At 44.5% G+C, this 18,128-nt stretch overlaps 1 protein-coding gene across 3 annotated transcripts in view; it reads right to left on the bottom strand.

Annotated features, from left to right (window-relative positions):
* The window catches only part of epha3 (eph receptor A3), a 181,859-nt gene that overhangs the window by 83,330 nt on the left and 80,401 nt on the right, over positions 1 to 18,128 (bottom strand). For all 3 annotated transcript variants that reach the window (XM_056289268.1, XM_056289269.1, XM_056289270.1), the window contains one exon: positions 4,293 to 4,417. In XM_056289268.1, the coding sequence (XP_056145243.1) occupies positions 4,293 to 4,417 (125 nt within the window). The remainder of the gene's footprint in view (positions 1 to 4,292; positions 4,418 to 18,128) is intronic.

The raw sequence follows: 18,128 nt of genomic DNA, 5'->3' as shown, positions 1-18,128 counted from the left end.
TGATACCTCACTCATACTGACACTATGAGATACCTCACATACACACTGACACTATGAGATACCTCACTCATACTGACACTATGAGATACCTCACAGACACACTGACACTATGAGATACCTCACTCATACTGACACTATGAGAAACCTCACATACACACTGACACTATGAGATACCTCACTCATACTGACACTATGAGATACCTCACATACACACTAACACTATGGAATATCTCACATACACACTGACACTATGATATACCTCACTCATACTGACACTGTGAGATACCTCACATACATACTGACACTATGAGATACCTCAGTCATACTGACACTATGAGATGCCTGACATACACACTGACACTATGAGATACCTCACATACACACTGACACTATGAGATACCTCACATTCATACTGACACTATGAGATACCTCACTCATACTGACACTATGAGATACCTCACATTCATACTGACACTATGAGATACCTCACTCATACTGACACTATGAGATACCTCACATACACACTGACACTATGAGATACCTCACATTCATACTGACAGTATGAGATACCTCACTCATACTGACACTATGAGATACCTCACATACACACTGACACTATGAGATACCTCACATACACACTGACACTATGAGATACCTCACATACACACTGACACTATGAGATACCTCACTCATACTGACACTATGAGATACCTCACATACACACTGACACTATGGATACCTCACATTCATACTGACAGTATGAGATACCTCACTCATACTGACACTATGAGATACCTCACATACACACTGACACTATGAGATACCTCACATACACACTGACACTATGAGATACCTCACATACACACTGACACTATGAGATACCTCACATACACACTGACACTATGAGATACCTCACATACACACTGACACTATGAGATAACGCACATACACACTGACACTATGAGATACCTCACATACACACTGACACTATGAGATACCTCACATACACACTGACATTATGAGATAACTCACATACACACTGACACTGAGATAACTCACATACACACTGACACTATGTGATACCTCACATACACACTGACACTATGAGATACCTCACATACACACTGACACTATGAGATACCTCACATTCATACTGACAGTATGAGATACCTCACTCATACTGACACTATGAGATACCTCACATCGAACTGACACTATGAGATACCTCACTCATATTAACACTATGAGATACCTCACATACCAACTGATACTATGAGATAACGCACAGACACACTGACACTATGAGATACCTCACTCATACTGACACTATGAGAAACCTCACATACACACTGACACTATGAGATACCTCACTCATACTGACACTATGAGATACCTCACATACACACTAACACTATGGAATATCTCACATACACACTGACACTATGATATACCTCACTCATACTGACACTGTGAGATACCTCACATACATACTGACACTATGAGATACCTCAGTCATACTGACACTATGAGATACTTCACATTCATACTGACAGTATGAGATACCTCACTCATACTGACACTATGAGATGCCTGACATACACACTGACACTATGAGATACCTCACATACACACTGACACTATGAGATACCTCACATTCATACTGACACTATGAGATACCTCACTCATACTGACACTATGAGATACCTCACATTCATACTGACACTATGAGATACCTCACTCATACTGACACTATGAGATACCTCACATACACACTGACACTATGAGATACCTCACATTCATACTGACAGTATGAGATACCTCACTCATACTGACACTATGAGATACCTCACATACACACTGACACTATGAGATACCTCACATACACACTGACACTATGAGATACCTCACATACACACTGACACTATGAGATACCTCACTCATACTGACACTATGAGATACCTCACATACACACTGACACTATGAGATACCTCACATTCATACTGACAGTATGAGATACCTCACTCATACTGACACTATGAGATAACTCACATTCATACTGACAGTATGAGATACCTCACTCATACTGACACTATGAGATAACTCACATTCATACTGACACTATGAGATACCTCACATTCATACTGACAGTATGAGATACCTCACTCATACTGACACTATGAGATAACTCACATGCACACTGACACTATGTGATACCTCACATACATACTGACACTGAGATACCTCACATACACACTGACACTATGAGATACCTCACTCATACTGACACTATGAGATACCTCACATACACACTGACACTATGAGATAACTCACATGCACACTGACACTATGTGATACCTCACATACATACTGACACTGAGATACCTCACATACACACTGACACTATGAGATACCTCACTCATACTGACACCATCAGATACCTCACATACACACTGACACTGAGATACCTCACATACACACTGACACTATGAGATACCTCACTCATACTGACACTGAAATACCTCACATACTCACTGACACTATGAGATACCTCACATACACACTAACACTATGAGATACCTCACATACACACTGACACTATGAGATACCTCACATACACACTGACACTGTGAGATACTTCACATACACACTGACACTGTGAGATACCTCACAGACACACTGACACTATGAGATACCTTACATACACACTGACACTATGAGATACCTCACATACACACTGACACTATGAGATACCTCACATACACACTGACACTATGAGATAACTCACTCATACTGACACTATGAGATACCTCACATACACACTGACACTATGAGATACCTCACATTCATACTGACAGTATGATATACCTCACTCATACTGACACTATGAGATACCTCACATTCATACTGACAGTATGAGATACCTCACTCATACTGACACTATGAGATACCTCACATTCACACTGACACTGAGATACCTCACTCATACTGACACTATGAGATACCTCACATACACACTGACCCTATGAGATACCTCACTCATACTGACACTATTATATACCTCACATACACACTGACACCATGAGATACCTCACTCATACTGACACCATCAGATACCTCACTCATACTGACACTGAAATACCTCACATACACACTGACACTATGAGATACCTCACATACACACTAACACTATGAGATACCTCACATACACTCTGACACTATGAGATACCTCACATACACACTAACACTATGGAATACCTCGCATACACACTGACCCTATGAGATACCTCACTCATACTGACACTATTATATACCTCACATACACACTGACACCATGAGATACCTCACTCATACTGACACTATGAGATACCTCACATACACACTGACACTATGAGATACCTCACATACACACTGATACTATGAGATACCTCACATACACACTGACACTATGGGATACCTCACATACATACTGACACTATGAGAAACCTCACTCATACTGACACTGTGAGATACTTCACATACATACTGACACTATGAGATACCTCACATACATACTGACACTATGAGATACCTCACTCATACTGACACTGTGAGATACCTCACATACATACTGACACTATGAGATACCTCACATACACACTGATGCTATGAGATACCTCACTCATACTGACACTGTGCGATACCTCACATACATACTGACACTATGAGACATCTCATATACATACTGACACTGTTAGACCCCTCACATACATACTGACACTATGAGACACCTCATATACATACTGACACTATGAGACACCTCATATACATACTGACACTGTTAGACCCCTCACATACATACTGACACTATGAGACACCTCATATACATACTGACACTGTTAGACCCCTCACATACATACTGACACTATGAGACACCTCATATACATACTGACACTGTTAGACCCCTCACATACATACTGACACTATGAGATACCTCACATACATACTGACAATATGAGATACCTCACTCATACTGACACTATGAGATACCTCACTCATACTGACACTATGAGATACCTCACATTCATACTGACACCATGAGATACCTCAGTACCCCTCACAATAATCACACCATCTACCATGTGTGTGTCTGAACAAACTTCTTGAAGTGACTTCAAGACAACCTTAATGATTAGCAGCTATAGAATACACCCACATAATTATAGAAACACAACAAATGGGGAACAATGCCGATGTCAGCAAACTCAACACTGTCGGCTATCAGTGAAACCTGAAGCAAGGTTTTGTATGCTGACCTTCTCATAGTATTTAACCTCGTAGTCCAGGATGATGCCGTTGGGTCTCTCCGGCTGCGACCATGAAAGAGAGATGCTGTTCCAAGAGATCCTCTCCTTCCTAATCACTGTTACTTGAGATGGAGCTGGGAGAACGAGAGACAGTCAGAGACACAGGCAGACAGAGAGAGAGAGAGAGAGAGAGAGAGAGAGAGAGAAAGTTTTACACCCATATTGAGGGGTTCAGATGAAGTTCCTGTTGCCCTGATTCACTTTGCATTACAATACATTACGTTACATTACATTGCATTACATGACATTACAGTATATTATATTACAGTATATTACAGTATATTAAATTACAGTATATTACATTACACGACATTGCAGTGTATTACATTACATTAGGTGGGGAAAGGGACTCAGCCAAACAGCCTCCGCTAATACAAACAGGCTTTTACACTCTCACTCGGGTTCTGCTTTACTGTGCTGATGTGAACAGTGGTAATCTAACGAGCTTTTGACACTGCTCCCTATAAGCTCAACACTGATGATGTGAAACACAGTCAGAATTCCTCCATTTGCAGCCCATTGATCTGTTCACATCCCTCTCCTCGTTTCTGCCCTGATGCCCCCAGCTCCCCGTTCTTGGACCCCATCAGCCCCTTGTCCCCACGTTGCCTGGGGAATTCATATGTTGCCAATCTGGAGTGGAAATTCAGCACAGGCTCCCTCCCTCCACCACCACCCCCCGCTCTGTCTAGCTAACTCTCTCTAACCCTCTCTCTCTCTCTCTCTCTCTCTCTCTCTCTCTCTCTCTCTCTCTCTCTCTCTCTCTCAAACTCCCCCTCTCTCTGTTTCTAACTCTCTCTTGCCGTCTCTCACTCTCTAACTTCTTCTCTCTCTCTCTCGCCAAGTCTCTCACTGTCTCTCTTGCTCTCTCTCTTTCTCCCTCCCTCTTACTCTCTCACACTCTCTTTCTCCCTCCCTCTTACTCTCTCACACTCTCTTTCTCCCTCCCTCTTACTCTCTCACACTCCCGCTCTCTCACACTCTCTCTCTGTCTCTCTCTAACCCCCCCCCCCCCCGTGTCTCTCGCGTCATTCTCATTTTACTGCTCTGTAATTGCTAAGCAGTGCTGGGGCCAGCCCAGCATCTGAGATCTGAGGCATGCACTTTTAATTTTATTAGACCACAGGAAAAAACATGTTTGTCTTTGAAATGTTCATGCCTTTCCTTGATTGTGATCATAAAGTTTCACAGGGTGTGTGTGTGTGTGTGTTTCTGCTTGTATTTCCTCGTGTATTTCCACTGGAAGTTATTTTTCCCCTGTAATGAATCCAGATGGGGAGAATCTGCCCCCCCCCCACCCCCCGTGTCCCGTCTCTCCCTCTGGTTCTGATGCTGAATGGAGGCAGCGCTGTTTTATTGGCTGTGTGGTTTATTGTGGTAATGATTTACAGTGTCTCGGCTGCTCGGAGGCAGCTTAAACTCCTCTCCTCCTTTCCCCGATCCCTCCTTCTGCCTCTCACTTTCTCTACCTCCCCTCTCCGCCGCTGTTTCGCTGCACTCGTCTGTTCTGTCAACCGAAGGATTTCTCTTTCTGTCTAACTTTGTGTTTCCATTTCCATTCACGCTGTTTGGAGACAAGACTGGAGCTCGACTAGATTCAGAAAAAAAAAAAAACTTGGCCATATCAACACATGAGAATGTGTTGTGTAAATATTTTGAAATATCAACAAAATTAATATGTAACAGCAGCACGTACATCACTCTCTCTCCCCCTCTCTCCTCTCGCTCTCTCTCGTCACTGTTACACGTTGTGTGTCTCTCTCCATCACTGTTACATATTCTCTCTCTCTCTTTCTCTTGCTCGCTCTCTGTCACTTACATATTCTCTCTCTCGCGCTCTGTCTCTGTGTCTCTGTCAGTTATATATTCTCTCTCTTGCGCTCTGTCTCTGTCACATTATCTCTCTCTCTCTCTCTCTGTCAATGTCACATATTATCTCTCTCTCTCTCTCTCTTTCTCTCTTTGAGTGCTCCTTTTAAGGATCAAAGGGGAATTAGGCAGGGATGTTCTTTTTGAATGGTGTACTCTCTGGCCATTGAGCCCCTGTTGCATAAATTGAGGTGTGAGTTGTCTGGAGTTGCTTTTGCTGGTTGCGGCACAACTTTTAAGCTCTCTGCCTATGCCGATGATGTAGCTGTGTTTGTAAAGGACCAAAGAGACGTTGATGTCTTAGTACAAAATGTTAACAAGTTTGGTCAGATATCATCAGCTAGGCTAAACTGGGGAAAAAGTGAGGCACTGATGGTAGGAGAGGGATTGAATGGTAAGTTCATGTTACCTGGGGGGGTTGACATGGAAAAGGGGAGGGATGACATATCTGGGAGTGTTTGTGGGGAATGAAACTTTTTCGAATAAAAATTGGGAGATTGTTTTGGAAAAAGTAGAAGGGCATCTTAGGAAGTGGAAATGGATTCTACCAAAACTGTCATATAGGGGTTGCATGTTAGTAATCAACAACCTGGTGTCATCAATGCTATGGCATCGATTAGCATGCGTTGATGCGCCAACCAACCTCCTGGCCAAGATTCAGGCTGTGCAGGCAAACTTTTTCTGGGACAACTTGCACTTGATTCCTCAGAGTGTGCTGTACCTTCCTAAATATGAAGGGGATCAAGGGCTGATCCACCTGGCCAGCAGGGGTGCAGCCTTCCAACTCCAGTTCATTCAGAGATTGCTCACTGGGCCTAGAGACCTAGTGTGGAGACCAGCAGCCTGTGCAATACTTCAAGTTGTTGTGGGCTCGGAATAGACTGGCCTTTGTTTTTAATAGATATTAACAACTCAAACCTAAATTGCATTGGATTCCCAGGCTGTTCTTTTTTTTCCCAAAGGGGGGAGGGAGGCAGGGACTTATACATTTGGCCAGTAGTGGGGCTGCTTTCCGCCTTCAGTTTATCCAGGGGCTGCTTTTAGGGTCCAAAAGACTTGGTGTGGAGACCACTGTCACACAGTTTTGCAGAAGTTTGGTGGTCTGGGACTGCATGACTCACTGTTCCTCATGGATCTAAAGACTCTGAAGTTCCAAGCCTTGCCACCTTCCTACCACGGAGTTTTCACAGTGTGGAAAATGATGGAGAAAGAGAGGAAAGTGAAAAGTGACTCCTTATACTGGTTGTTGAGGGAGCCTGTGGTGCATGGAGGACGTCTGGACACCCCCTGCTGGGCAGGATCAGCAGTCACAGAAGTGTTTTGCAGAGCAGGGATTCTAACCCTCGGATCGGTAGTGAACACTGCTGGACCTGACTTGGACAATGTAGCTGCTCTAGCGGCTGGTCTGGGAGAGCGATCTGTGAGGATCATCAGCAAGCTGCTGGAACACTGGAGACGCTGTCTGATGGGACATGAATCCTCCTGTTAAATAAATACAGCAATGGTTTGATCGTGCCTCATATGGATGATCCTTTTCCTTGTTTAGGTAGTCGCCCCAGTTTTGATGACTGTTCAGGTCATCAAAACTGTCCAGTAGTTCAGTGTTATCTGGGCTCATGGGGATGTGTTGTGCTCGATAGGAGACAACCAACTCGTTTTCTCTCTCTCTCTCTCTGAGTACAAACAAAATCTATCTCTGTCTCACAAACACACACTCATGCCTGTTGGCTGTAAGGTGCGCACTCCTTTACCTTATGGACAAGGAAGGAGCAGAAGAAAAGCGAGGGGAAGAAGGGGTGTAAGCAGAAGAGGGGAAAGGAGAGGAAGAGTCATGACAGGTGAGGAGAGGGTGGGGATGAGAAGGTAGGATAAGAAGAGAAGAGGGGTATTTGACAGCATCTTGACAGAACTGTGTGTGTGTGTGCGTGTGTGTGTGTGTGTGTGTAGACAATGGGGGGAGGCAGTATTCACTGACATCTCTAATCCTCAAACTCTCAAGGCTCTTGGCCAGAATATTTGTCAGAGTGAGAAAAGGAAACAGAGGTGGAATGAGTGGCAATGAATTCTGTCTTTGTGGTTACATGTGCATATGTTGTGTGCTTGTGAGTGCTTACATTTATTTGTTAGAGATAGAAAGATATAATTGTGTATGTGTTAGATTTACTTTACTCTTCTGATTACTCAAAGTCCTCTCAACGTTGATAATGTAGCGAATTCGGGGGAACAACGCAACCACAGGAACTGCCGCGGCCGGGAAGCGAACCCGTATCGCCCGCACCGCAGGAGGCATCGCTAACCGCTCGACTAAAGGGGGCCGACCCCCTGGCGAGCGGCCAGTGAGTCTTTTTGTAGGTTACAGTAGTCACCCGCTTCGTTATTCCCGCGCTCCGAAGAGACTTAATGAGGATCCGCACGCTTCCGGATCCCACCGCTGCTGCCACCAGTGTAACCGAGTACATTTCCACCTGCTGCGGGATTCGATCTGAGGTTGTACTGCACCACGAGGTGACCTCGCTAACCACTCGACTAAAGGGGGACGACCCCATGGCGATTGGCCAGTGAGTCTTTTTGTAGGTTACACTAGTTTGTTATTAGCTTCGCAATTAGCCTACCTTAGCAGTTAGCTCTATTGGATTTGCAGTCAAAGCAGCCTTGTTAAAACAATGGTTTGTGGTGACTGTTCCGTACTTACACATAGGTTGTCTCTGTTAGAGAGACATGTCCATGAGTTCGAGCATTTTCTTTTGGCTAGGATTACGTTAGATGTGACAAATAGCTTAGTCCGGGGCCTGACAGCAGACCTGCTATTGTTAGCACTAGCCTCGTCGGCAGATGCGGCGGAGTTTGTCTCCGTTTACCGGTGTGGGAAGGCTCGCAAGAGCAAGCCACCGGTTGTGTGGCCTGGTCTGCAGTCACCTTTCCCAACAGCAAACCGGTTTCCGCCACTCACCAGTCCTCTGTTGGCAGTCCTACTGGCCAGCGTGCTTCTCCCGCTGCTGTTGACAGAGTAATGCAACGCACGCTAGTGATAGGAGAATCCATTACGCAATATTAGATTAGCTTCGCTAGCCTAGGTACATTGTTTAGCCGCGGCCAGAGTCTCCAACATAGAAGATAATCTTAGAGTGCTGGCATCACGGAGGGAGAATCAGGGAACCCAGGCACACAGCAACACTACTTTAAGCAACATTGTTATTCATGTTGGCAACAATGATGCTAGGATGAAGCAGTTAGAGTTCACAAAAGCTAGCCTAGTCAGGATGCTTGAGTTTGCCAGAAAGATGTGTTGGCATTGATTATTTGTCTCTGGTCCCTTACCCATGAGGGGTAATACTGAGATGTATAGTAGGCTCACCTCAATGAACTGCTGGCTGGCTTGTTACTCTAACGAGCAGGGATTCAGCTTTGCTGATAACTGCCCTTCTTTTTGGGGCCACCCTTATCTGCTGAAAGTGGACAACATTCACCCTACTGGTGATGGCACTACTCTTTTGTCTAGCGATATAGATAGCTGTCTATGTTAGTTCGACACTAGGGACTTATCATTCAGCAGGTTGCAGGTGATTAGAGAGCCTGCTATGTTTAAACCTAGTGTGGATGTGGAGTAAGCTAGTTTAGTTAATATATCTAGTCAGGGAATTTCTCATAGTATAGATTATCAGACTGACAACTTGGTGAATAACATTGAGACTGTCTCCCTTCCCTGCTGTATTGTGCCCAAGCTCTCCTCTCCTAAATCTGTGAATCACAATACTCTAATAATCATTCCTACCACTGGTGGTGGTGAAATGTGTAACAGAACACCTAATAAACTACAGAACCAAACATCTAATGTTATCAAAAGTGTGACCATACATGATTTAAATTATAGGTTTTCAAAACTGTCAACTAATACTACAAGGTGTCTAATTCCAAATAATACTTCATCTATTGGTACTTATAGCCATGTAGCTCGGGCAAATAAACACGGTGGGGGTGTCACCTTAATATTTAAGTCTATTTTCAATTTAACTTCTAAACTTGAATCTAAATTCCAATCTTTTGAGGCTCTTATTCTCAGTCTATCTCCCTCAGCCTCAAACATACTCTGCTCAGTACACATTGTGATACTCTATCGACCTCCTGGCCCTTCACTATTTCTTGACTAATTTGGAGAATTTGTCTCAGGTCTTGTTACTCATTGTCTTGTTACTCATTCTGATGAGATTCTAATTCTTGGTGATTTCAAGGCCTGTGATCCTCTATGTAAAGCCTTCGCGGCACTTGTTGATAATTTTGGGTTTACTCAGTTTGTTCAAAAGTCGACTCACTGCAGTGGTAACACCCTTGATTTTGTTTTATCTAAAGGGATAATTGTTTCTGATTTGACTGCCTTTTTAACCACATCTGCAGTGTCAGATCATTTTCTCATTAAATTTGAAGCATCATTGGCTTGCCCTGTTAATGTCAGCACAGATGTAATTGCTTCTCGCCACATTGGTCCATCCAATGTAGATGGAGCCGCATTTGGCCAGCAGCCGCCTGAAGTCTTGGCTCCTTTCACTGTAGAGGCAGTCTCTGTTGAAAATCTCATTAGTGACTTAAAAGTGGCCCTCCCTAGTCTCCTCAATTCAGCTGTGCCTCTCACTACCAGAGCTAGGCCACTAAAGAGGCCTACACCCTGCTTTAATGAGGAGACACGTGCTCTTCAGCAGACCTGCAGTAGACTGGAACTTGTGGCGAAAATCAAAACTGGAAGTTTTTTACCTATATCTTGGCATGAGTTTTTTATTGAAATACAAGAGTGCTTTATCTGCTGCAAAAGCCGTGTATCTCTCTCTCGCTTAATCAATATTAATAAACATAACCCCAGATTTATCTTTGACACTGCAGCTAAATTTAATAAAAGGCAGCCATCTATTAACTTCTCACCATCCATGGCCCATGAGTTACCAGACCTTTTCTGCAGTAAGGTTGATGAGATCATAAACAAAGTTAGTTCTTCAACTCTGCCAACCCCTGCAGATCCTGTCTTACCAAATTCAGCCTATCCCAGCCCATCCTGTGATAAGCAAATTAAAGAAATCACCAAGACTGCCTTTTTTCACTTACATAACCGCTACAATTTGGTATTTCCTGTCACTGTATGACACAGACTCTAATACATGTATTTCTTGTCATCCGCACTTGATTACTGTAATACTGTGTTTTCAGGTCTGCCACATGCTGATACTAGAAGTCTTCAGATGGTTCAGAATGCTGCTGCTAGAATCCTAACTAAAACTAGGAAATTGGACCATATTACACCAATTCTTGCCTCCCTTCATTGGCTTCCTATCCACATTAGATCAGACTTCAAGGTGCTTCTGCTGACTTATAAAATCCTAAATGGGCTGGCTCCATCTTACCTGTCTGACCTCCTTAAACCTCACATGCCATCTCTAGCTCTTCGTTCTCAAAATACAGGGCTCCTGTGTGACCCAAAGTTAAAAAGAAGTCACCTGGCAGCAGGGCCTTTTCCTATCGGGCCCCGTTCTTGTGGAATAACCTGCCTGCTGCCATCAGACAATCAGTCTGTTGAGTCCTTTAAACCCAAACTTAAAACTCATCTTTTTGCTTTAACCTACAATTAGTTGCCTTTAAATTGAGTACTTCGTGACCTGTACTGCATGGTGGTTTGGTTTCTGTCTCAACGAATTTACCAAGCACTGTTCTGTCGACAAGATCAGAGTGTAGATCATTGACTATTTCAACTGTTCTCTTCTCTCACACGTCTTTTCTCTCTCTCTGGATGATGTCTTCTCCCTTCTCTTCTGCCGTGTATGTGAATGGTGTGATGGGAGTCTCCCCTGTGTGCATGTGTAGTCTGTCCTCCTGCCAGGTCTACATGGTGATGGTGGTCGCGTGGCTCAGATCCTAGGCTGTTCTGATGGGATCTGGACACTGCTTGGTATCCTCCTCCTCATCTTCTTCATATATCTTATAAGTCCATTATAATTATGTCATCCTCTTTCAGTGTTGTACTGTGTAAATTGTGTTTTATTTTGCACACACAACATAGTGAGAAGAGGGTATTTTTAGGGAGCATGTCCTTATCCTGGCTAAGGACAGGATGTTGTATTGCTGTAAAGCCCACTGAGGCAAATTTGTAATTTGTGATATTGGTCTATACAAATAAAATTGACTTGACTTCATATTGAATACTTTGTCAGAGCAGAGGTGGAGAATTCCCCTGTCCAAACGGCACACAGCTTATAATCGCAGCGCTCCTAAACCGCATCGCCCTTTGTCGTCTGGTTTGTCGTTGTGCAGCTTCTAGTGTGAAGGTACTTTGAAACTTTCATGCTTTCCTTCCTTGTAACAGCAGATGAGCAAAGGCCAACCTCATGTTCAGTCTGGGCGAAATCTGCCAAACGCATTTGTGCAAACACACAAGGCACATACACATAAACGCATTCCTATCGTACCTTAAATCTGTCACCGACCCACTCCAAGACCCCCCCCCCCGCAGTTTGCTGACAAGATCACACCTCTTTGTGGGTAATGCAGTTAACATGAGTTTCCACTTTGTCCGTAAACACTTGGACTGCTCTGGCTCCAATGAAACGATGGCCTTTGTGGATTTCCTCTAAGCATTCAACAGAACTGTTCTAGCTGAGTAAAGCGTACTCCTGCATCTGTTGATGGATTGCAAACTTTCCGACATGCACGAGGTGGCAAGCAAGCATGAGTCTGACATACTATGCCTGGGTCACTCTGAATGTATATCTTATTACCACATCCATATTATAGTGTACATTGTTTTATGTTGAATGTTTATGTATAGTCTACCATCGTTATGTATTGTCGGTGCTATATGTAGACTCGCATAATTATGACACCCTTGTATTTTTCAGGCATTAGGTCTACCTTGAACCAGATCATATTAAATCTGTACTGGTTCTGATTCTAAAGATCAGACAGTTTACAACACTGAACGGCATATTCATCGCAAGTCACAGCTCACGATAGCATCACAACATAATTATATATCAGTCAGACACTGTGGTGGAATTCCCAAGGACTACCCATCCATCCATCCATCCATCCATCCATGCTATATATAGTGTTGAGATCTGGCCCAGCTCGAGAATGACTTATGGAGAGGTCAGAAACTGTCCTACCTGTTCACTTTGCTCGCACACCTCATTGTACAAGCCTGCACTGGCTTCACTACCCATATAACGTGAGGGGACGATTTTAGAAAGCGAGCGAAAAAGGGAAAAAGTGAGGAAAATTAAGAGCAGGCGTAGGGTTGCAGTGCCACATGTGCATCATCAACTGAGGAGAGGCACAAGAAAGACATGAAGATCGAGAAAAGATACGAAGAAAAGAGAAAGAAAGACCCCACACTAATCTGCTGACATCCAGAACATGAAGAAATATGGGGCAGCGAGGGAGTTCAGGGTAAATAAATGGAACTACTAAGTGTGGCTATCCGACATTCCTCGTTCGAGTCAAAGATTTTTGGGGTTTGGCACGGATTGAAGCCTGGCTGCGGATTGATTTGTCTCTTGGAATTTCACAACCCCGGCTCCTCTTTCCTTCCTCCTCTATGGGAGAGAATGTGCTGAGAGATATCTGAATAGGAGATCGATGGGAGTTAAGGAGCCCATCCTTGCATTTAGACGGGCTTTTGCGAGGAGGAAGACATTCGATCCCGGCTGTTAAACAAGATAATGGCGGCCCAGGCTCACCTTGTAAATGTGCAAGGCTGAAGCTTGGAGTTGTATGTTTAACAGCATAACATCTGCTTGCGTATGTGTGTGTATGTGTGCAGGAGAAAGAGGGACAGAAAGACACAGCGAAAATGTGTGTGTCCAGTCCACTTATTATGCATTACATATGTTGTTTGTATTTTTTGGGTTAGGTAACATATATATATATAAATAGAGAGAGAGAGAGAGAGAGAGAGAGAGAGAGAGAGAGAGAGAGAGAGAGAGAGAATTACTAGATATATAGATATCGATAGATAGACATACGAGTGAAAAATCTCCCTCTCACCCTTTTTCGGGTGGTGCGTGTCTTCCTTATGTGTTGGGCCTCCACCAGAGGCCTGGGAGTTTGAGGGTTCTGCGCAGTATCTTAGCCGTTCCTATGACTGCACTCTTCTGGACAGAGACCTCAGATGTTGTTCCTGGAATCTGCTGGAGCCACGCTCCCAGTTTGGGCGTCACAGCCCCTGGTGCTTACAAGAGAGCTTATAAGAGAGCTCATAAGAGAGCTCATAAGAGAGCTTATAAGAGAGCTTATAAGAGAGCTCATAAGAGAGCTTACAAGAGAGCTTATAAGAGAGCTTTTAAGAGAGCTCATAAGAGAGCTCATAAGAGAGCTCGTAAGAGAAATTGAACTAAACCCAGCAGAACAAGCTCTGATCTTGAACATAGCAGATTGCAGACATTTGGTAATTGATTTAAAACTTGCTTTGAGTTTTGATTCGGATTTAGGTCGTTGTCAGGCTTTCCTGGGCTGAGTACTTGCCAGTTTCACTCTCTGAGCTCCAATAGCTGGGTCAGAGGACACGGGTCATGCCCTCTACTGCTTCCTTTGTTGTGAAAATCAGACAGTGGTGGGTCCAGCCGTGGTACTTCCTGGTATTTAAACACACAGCTGGGCTGTAGCGTCAGCCCTCGTTGCGTAAGACCGAATTGGGTAAGGACCAGCGAGTCCACCGAGTAAGGACACTGACTGGTAATTCCCTTTTCTACCATTTCTCTCTTTGCCTGCCTCACCCACCATGTGCTACAAAGACATCCCTGTCATTCACCATTATCAAAAAGATCGCATGTGTCACAGACAATGCAACGCTGAGAACCTTTATCCACTCAGGACAGCCTCCTCTACTCGCTCCTCCTTCACTTTTGGCTCATGGAATTGCCAATCTGCTGTAAAAAAAAACAGAATTTATGCAAGAACTTGCTAATATTTCAGACACTCAGGTACTAGCCTTGACCAAAACCTGGATACGCCCAGAAAACAATGTCACACCGGCCGCACTCTGCTTTCTCACACACACCCCATTCGTTGGGTGTGGAGGCAGTACCGGTGTCCTCGTGTCCAAAGACTGGAAATTCGCTAAGCAACAACTCCTCCTTTGAATACCATGCAGTCACGGTTACTGCTCCTATTAAGCTACATGTGTTTGCAATGTACTACCCACCAGGGTGTCAACCGGGGAGCACTGTAGTCGAGCTAGACATGTTGCTCTCAGCCATTCCTGACGATGACACGCCACTGATCGTCATGGGAGACATGAATATCCTTACTGGGGGAAAAAAGTGACTGACTTCCTGTCTCTTCTGTCCTCCTTTGACCTCAGACGGGTCTCCACCCTTCTCACACACACAAAGTGGGCAATACTCTGCAACTGATTTTGACTCAGAACTGCTCCACACCAAATCTGACTGTCACCCCCCCTACATCTGTCGGACCACTTCTTTATTCAATTTACGGCCTCCTTACTGGAATATCCTCACATTTCTCCACAAAGGGTCTCCTTCCATGGAAATGTGCAGTTCCTTACACCAACCCAGCTCTCAAATGAGCTCTTGGCTTCCATGCCTCCTCATAATGAATTCTCTTCACTCCCTGTCAATGAGGCTACATACACACTCTGTTCCTCACTAGCCTCGCTTAACAATCTCTGCCCTCTAGCATCCAACCTGCTCGTAATGCCCCCCCCCCCCGTTCATGGCTCAATGAGGTCATCAGAGAGCAAAGGGCTCAGAGCGGCAGAGAGAAAATGGCATAAAACCATTGAGTCCACTGACCTCAGTGACTATCAACGTCTCCTAGCGTCATTCTCTTCCAGCATAAAAAAACACTGAGACCACTTTATCCAAAGGAGTTGAATCAAGGGCAACTGGACTTGGTATATATCCGTGAAGATGTTTCGAGATGTTTCGCCTCTCATCCAAGAGGCTTCCTCAGTTCGTGCCTTTCTGACTAGACCAAGCTAGTCTGACTGGCTGGTGATGAGACTCAGTATTTATCCTCTAGGAGTCGTTATCAGAGCTATTGATATGTGTGGCTCTTTGTGATCAGATGTCCGCGCCCGTCCGATAACGACGGGTGCGGCCATAACATCGGTACACAAAAGAGCCACGCATATCTATGGCTCTGTTAGCGACGGGCGTTGGTAAACATCGGATCACAAAGAGCCACGCATATCAATAGCTCTGACAACGACTCCTAGAGGATAAATACTGAGTCTCATCACCAGCCAGTCAGACTAGCTTGGTCTAGTCAGAAAGGCACGAACTGAGGAAGCCTCTTGGATGAGAGGCGAAACGTCTTCACGGATATATACCAAGTCCAGTTGCCCTTGATTCAACTCCTTTGGATAACCATGACCTGGATGAATGAGAGCATTCACAGACACTAAGACCACTTACTATCAGAACAAGATCTGTCGTCCACTCTGATGCTCGAAAAATGTTGTTTGCTTTTAACTCACTCCTCAATCCGCCTCCTCCTCCAACCTCCACTCTGCTCACCCCTGACATATTCGCCTCATACGTTACTGACAAGGCTTCTGCCATCAGTAACCAGTTCTCTGAGCCTGACCAACTCTGTCTGCCGCTGCCAGCTAACAGTGATTCACTCACCTCATTCTCCCTCCAGACCAGGGAAGAAGTCTCCAAGCTTCTGCTGGACTCTCGTCCCACTACCTGTCTGCTGGACCCGCTACCATCCAACCTCCTACAGACCGTTTCCCCTGCACTTAAACCAACAGTCACACACATCGCCAACTCCTCGCTTTGAAGGGGTGTGCCCCCACCGCATTTAAGCAAGCTCGGGTCATCCCCCTGCTCAAAAAACCTACACTCAACCCCGCCCGGGCTGAAAACTACAGACCGGTTTCACTCCTACCCCTTCTTTCAAAAATACTTGAGTGCACGGTCTTTACCCAAGTCTCCGAATTGCTTTCTGAGACCAATCTGTATGACCCAAATCAATCTGGCTTTAAACGGGGTCACTCTACCGAGACTGCGCTCCTGGCGGTAACAGAATCACCGTGTTCGGCTAGAGCTGCTGGTCAGTCCTCAGCTTATTGCTGCTAGATCTGCCAGCTGCCTTTGACAAGATTAACCACCGAATCCTCCTCTCCACACTCACTGGGCTATCTATCTCAGGATCTGCCCTCCGCTGGTTTATGTCCCATCTCTCGGGCAGATCTTCTAGAGTATCTTGGAGGGGAGCAGTGTCCAAACCGTACGGCTTATCCACAGGGGTACCTCAAGGGTCAGTGATCGGCCCTCTCTTCTCATCATAGACCTCTTCACTTGGTTGCGATCATCCGCTCCCATGGTTTGGTTCTCATGCCATTGTTATGCTGACGATACCCAGCTCTTCGATCATTCCCACCAGATGACCTCACAGTCTTGCCACGGATATTGTCATGCCTTGCTGATATGTCTGAATGGATGAAAGAACATCACCTTCGGCTTAACCAATCCAAGACCGAGCTCCTTGTCATCCCAGCCAGTCCATCCTTACAACAACAGATCAATATCCAGCCCAGATCAACCCCACTTGGGGAGATGGATCAGCGAGTCAGCGTCTCCTGACATACAGCTTAATGTCATCCATGTATAGGAGGTGGCTGATGGTAATCACACACACACACACACACACACACACACACATATATATATATATATATATATATACACTACCGTTCAAAAGTTTGGGATCACCCAAACAATTTTGTGTTTTCCATGAAAAGTCACACTTATTCACCACCATATGTTGTGAAATGAATAGAAAATAGAGTCAAGACATTGACAAGGTTAGAAATAATGATTTGTATTTGAAATAAGATTTTTTTTACATCAAACTTTGCTTTCGTCAAAGAATCCTCCATTTGCAGCAATTACAGCATTGCAGACCTTTGGC

Source organism: Lampris incognitus, chromosome 11 (genome assembly GCF_029633865.1).
Source record: "Lampris incognitus isolate fLamInc1 chromosome 11, fLamInc1.hap2, whole genome shotgun sequence".
Taxonomy (NCBI): Eukaryota; Metazoa; Chordata; class Actinopteri; order Lampriformes; family Lampridae; genus Lampris; species Lampris incognitus.
This window is presented reverse-complemented; position numbering and strand designations above follow the sequence as displayed.